General features: G+C 58.0%; 1 protein-coding gene across 1 annotated transcript; it reads right to left on the reverse strand.

Moving 5' to 3' along the window:
- Positions 1–2,799: 2,799 nt before the first annotated feature.
- On the reverse strand, positions 2,800–3,565 carry ASCL2 (achaete-scute family bHLH transcription factor 2). The gene is made up of 2 exons (XM_075426812.1): positions 3,037–3,565; positions 2,800–2,939 (listed from the first exon to the last, which is right to left on the reverse strand). The coding sequence occupies exon 1, from the start codon at positions 3,563–3,565 to the stop codon at positions 3,047–3,049; it is 519 nt and encodes a 172-aa protein (XP_075282927.1). The 3' UTR covers positions 2,800–2,939; positions 3,037–3,046.
- Positions 3,566–4,908: the final 1,343 nt, after the last annotated feature.

The raw sequence follows: 4,908 nt of genomic DNA on the forward strand, positions 1-4,908 counted from the left end.
GAAGGTGCCTGATGTCTCTGCAACTGCCGGAGAACCTACCTTGCTTTCTTAAATGCTTAATTTCTTAATGCTTTCTTAAAAAGGCAGAACGATTCAATACTCTTCTTCCGGGTGTAGCCTCTTCAGCAACTGGATCAGAGAATCTGCAAGTGACTTGTGGTCACCACGGTTGAGGAAAGAAGTCCCTCTGTCCACCTTGTGTTTCTAAAACAGACATACATCCTTCTCCCTGCACCCTCTTTCCACTCAAGTCTTTGAAAGACTCACGACCTTCTTGGTCTTTTCAAAAAGTAAATTGCACATTCCTGATTTTCCCCTGTTTAGTTTCTGCTGACACACGGGCTGACAGCATTAAGGTAACTTGTGATGTTGACTAAGCTCTGGGTTTTTTCCTAACATTAATATTGCTTAAGTGAAAACTGTTCACAGCTAATTGCTTGCCAATACAGTTACAGTCGATGCTGCTTCAATGTTGCTGCAACAACATTAGGTCTGATGAACCTAGCTATGATGCTGGGAGTTACTTGTCTGAGAGCTAAATATTGCTTTTGGAAATACTGAAATGATCAATGCTCCTAAGGAAGGAAAACAAACACCCTGCCAAGCAGTAGTAAAACTCTCTAAACAAATGCCTTCTGCCATAATGGGACACTTGTGCAGATAAACGCAGCAGTCCTTATTTTTGTAAATTGCTTGGAAAAGGCATGCTGTTGTTCTAAGCAAAGTATGTGGGAATCTGCAGGGGTTTATGCCTGACTGAATTTCTGGAGGTCATCTGTGAAGATGAAGCCCCTAAACCTGCTCTGGGGAAAGGTACTGTGTCACCCCCACCAACCCTACCTGCTGCTGCCAAGTGTAGCAGATCACTTCGCACCCAGGTTAGCTCACAGCTCTCACTGCTACCTGTGGGGCTGTCGAAGAGCCGCACAGGGCAAAACCTTCGCAGGCACTTCATTAAGGACTTCAATTCTCAGGGCCTTTCAAAGGGCAAGTGTATTAGAGCAACTTTGATTAGGGAATGAACTTGAAGCACAGTAACTACTGCTCTTGCTTGCAGGCTCCTAAATGCTACTTGCTGTTAGAGCCTGTGTTTCCACCCCCCCCCCCTTTTTTTTTCTCCCTTCAAATGGAATCATGTATGTGGAATACTCTTACAGATCTGCAATCCAGATCCACCCACTGCCATTCCTGAATTTGGGCTTGAGCGATAATACTTCTGAAGACTTTTACCTTCACAGTACTAATGCAGCAGAGATTATACACACGCCGTCCCTGCAAAGTAGGTCAATTTTAATAACCCTTTCTGCTTTGTGTTTGTTCAGCATATTCTACAGGCCAGCCCATTTTGCTCCTTTTGACTTGTAACGTTCACAAGAGCTATTTAAGGGAACTAACAGCTTCTGCAGTAGTTTTTCAATGCCATCATCACTGTATTTGTTTCACAGCAATCTGTCTTACCTCTGGCTCACCTCTACTGAATGAAGCAGGTCTTCAGCATGAGCCCAAAAGTAATCGGCAGAGCTTACGAGTCTCTGGCTAGTTTCTGAGGAGCAATGCATGTTTGCTTAGTGCCTTTAGATAAAGTACACGTACACGCAGCTGAAGTTAGTGGGACACTGTTGGTTATGTGCAGGCTTTAAATGACAACACTGCTCTTGGAGAGGCAGCTCCCCTGCATAAAGGCACCCTAAACTAACTTCTGAGAGTAGCTGCCAGGACAAACAAATTTCAGATACCTGCTCCCTCCTTCCCTTCCCGTGACTCTCCCATCACTGTAGGCGAGGGCAGCACAGCTGGCAGCACCATCTGCATGCCCTGGAAAGGAGTTACAGCACTGAACCTACCTTGTCTCCCGTACACATCTGCATGTCCCCATATATCATCTCTGCAGCGCTTTCACCAAGCGCTGAGTTCACAAAACTTGAATGGCAAAAAAAAAAAAAAGCAGGCCTGGAGGTTATGCTGTGCTGCTCCTTGTTCCCGTCTGCACATGCAGCCTGGTCCAGGAGAACCGCCTCCCTGCTGTATCGCTCATTGCTCCCCTCTCCCAGCCCCTCAGGTAGGAGGTACCTTGGCCATTTCTGGCAAACACACACATCTTACAGCCCTGAAGCCATTTATAAATAGGTTTTTATTTATAAAGTCAATTTACATAAAATATGATACTCTTAAAAACTGCATATGTACAACTTAAGAAATCCTAGCAAGTGCATAGAAAAATGCCTTCAACACATTTTTTTAAAAAAACAACTTCAGTTTTCAGAGAAGTGGACCTTCACACCAGGCAAACTGGGACACCACATGAAGACACAACATAACTTTACAGTCTTTTACTAAAGTGTTTGGAGAGTAAAAAAAAAAAAAAACAAACCCAAAAAACACCTTTTTGTCAAAACCGTGTACGTTCCCAAAACATTTCAGCTGGCAGTGTTCAAGAACAAGGGAATAGGACTTGCTAAAAACAGACCCATCTCCTCACCCCTTTTCTCTAAGGTTTCTTGTACAAAAATAAGTCTTCATACACCAGTGTCCCCACAGGCAGTTCGAGCTGCATACAAAATAGAATCTGACACGATAAAAAAGATTTCCCTCCCCCTCCAGCAACAAGGAAGCATCGAGCGTTTTTCCGTCTCTTTTCTCCCAGCCCCTCCGAAACAACACCAGACGGCAGCCGTCAGGGGACGGGGGTCTCTCGGGCCTCCTCTCCGTCGGCAGCTCCCGGGTTGGGCGGGGGGGGGGGGGGGGGGGGGGGGCAGGTGGAGCAGCCGGTACCGCGGCCCCCCCAGCCATTTACACCATTGCACTTTCCACGGCCCGAAGACGACGGGTGAACCCGGCGAGGAGAGCAGCCGCCGGGGTCCCGCCGGGGTGCGGGGAAGGGGGGGGATGCTGGCTGCTGCGGAGAGCGAGGGCGCTGAGGTACTGCGGGCCGAGCGCGGCTGCGGAGAGAGATTTGGGAAGAGCGGCGGTGGGTACCGCGCCCCGCTCCCGGGGGACGCGGCGGCCCCGTCCCTCCCATCCCGGCCCCCCCCTCACCTCCGCCGGGTCAGTAGCTCCCCAGCCAGCTGGTGAAGTCCAGCAGCTCCCGCTCCTCGGGGCTGAGCGCCGCGTCGTAGCCGCTCTCCTCGGAAGAGCAAGGCGAGCCGGGCGCCGAGGAGGCGAAGGAGGGCGAAGCCGAGGAGTAGCCGCCGCCGCCGCCTTCCCCGACGGCCGCCCGCCGGCGGCCGTCGGGGAAGGCGGCGTCGGCGGCGTCGTGCTCGTCGAGGAGCCGCTGCAAGGCGCGGATGTACTCGACGGCGGAGCGCAGGGTCTCCACCTTGCTCATCTTCTTGCTGGCGGCGCCGTGCGGGACGTGCTGGCGGAGGGCGGCGAAGCCCAGGTTGACCAGGCGCACGCGGTTCCGCTCCCGCTCGTTCCGGCGGGCCACGGCCGCCGCCGCGCCGGTGCCGGGCAGGGCGGCGAAGGCCAGGCGGCGTTTGCAGCGCAGCAGCTCGGGGGAGGCGGGCCGACGGCGGACGCGGGGGGCGGCGGCGGCGGGAGGCGGCGGCAGGGCCGCGCCGTTCATCGCCGGCCGGCCACGGCGGCGGCGAAGCGCGCCAGGGAGGCTTTAAAGTTTTTTTTTAAAAAAGAAATTAAAATATGGAGATAAAAAATAATTTGAACCCCCCGAGCGTGGAGGGGAGGGGGGGGGGTGCCAGTCAGTCGCTCTCTCCCGCCGCCGCCGCTCCGCGCCTCTGCGGCCGCCGCCGCCGCCGGGCGGCCCCTTATCAACGCGCCGCCGCTCGCGAGCCCCCGCCAGCCGCACGCGCCGCGCACGCCGCGCCACGCGCGCTCCGCCGCCGCCGCCCCCCCCGCCCTCCACCCACCCGCGCGCGCCACACACCGCACCGCCCCCGCGCGCGCCCGGCTCGTGGCGCCGCCAGCCCCGCCAAACACCCCCCCCCCCCCTCCCCTCCGCTGCCCCTCGCGGGAAAGGGGGGTGCGCGCCCCCTGCCCCCGCTTTGCGACCTTTTCCGTTACGCACCGCCTCTATTTTCATATTTTTAATAACTTTGCTTTCGCTTAATTTTTATTCTCACTCGGGGGAAGGGCTCCCCGCTCGCCCCGCCTCTCCCCCCCGCCACCCCGCACTCCGGCGCGGTGCCAGTCCCAGGCCCGCTCCCCCCCCCCCCCCCCCAAACTGGGCACTCGGCGGTGGGGGACCCGGGGTCGCGGCGGGGCCCTCCCCGCGGAGCGGCTGCCGTCGGGCACGACGCGCGAGGTGTTTTGCTGAATCAGCGAGGGGGGTGGGTGCTGAGAGCCCCCCTGCCCGGGGGCTGCCGGCCGGCTCGGCGCGGCTGGCCCGTGCTCTCCCCGGGGCTCCGCTACTGCCCGGCCCGCGGGGAAGCAACCCAAACCCGCCGAAGGCGCGGTGCCGGGACCCCTCCGACAAACCCTGCCGCTGCCGTCGGCGGGGTCGGCCCAGCCCCTTCGGCCCTGTCCCCCGGTGCCTGCGCGGCCCCCGGTGTGACCGGCTGCGGGGGGCGGGGGGGCCCCTCCGCCGCAGGGTTTGCAGCAGCCGTTAATTGGGGAGAGAGGTGCGGAGTGCCTGCTGCGGGTCTCCCTCCGCCCAGAGGGGCGCGGGCAGAGGGGGCTGCAGCACTGCAGTTACGGGGCTTCGTTTTTTGGCAGGCGACGTAACCCCCTCTCAGGAAGATGCCCAAGGGCGATGTCCCCGGCAGCAACTCGGTGGCAGGGACGCGCGCACGCTGGCGGCAGAGCCACTGCTGCCCAGGTGGGAGCCAGCGAGGCCCCGCAGCACGATTCGGGCATCAAAGGGGGGGTCTGTGCCCCCCTGGCTACCCCGACCCGCTCTGGTGCTGCTCGCAGGGTGTAGCTGAGCCAAAACCAGCAACGCGAAGAGCCACC

Source organism: Opisthocomus hoazin, chromosome 7 (assembly GCF_030867145.1).
Source record: "Opisthocomus hoazin isolate bOpiHoa1 chromosome 7, bOpiHoa1.hap1, whole genome shotgun sequence".
In the NCBI taxonomy this organism is placed as follows: domain Eukaryota; kingdom Metazoa; phylum Chordata; class Aves; order Opisthocomiformes; family Opisthocomidae; genus Opisthocomus; species Opisthocomus hoazin.

Bases quoted from the DNA above. Each gene is read 5' to 3' on its own strand.
- ASCL2 (XM_075426812.1), bottom strand. From the start codon at position 3,565: ATGAACGGCGCGGCCCTGCCGCCGCCTCCCGCCGCCGCCGCCCCCCGC.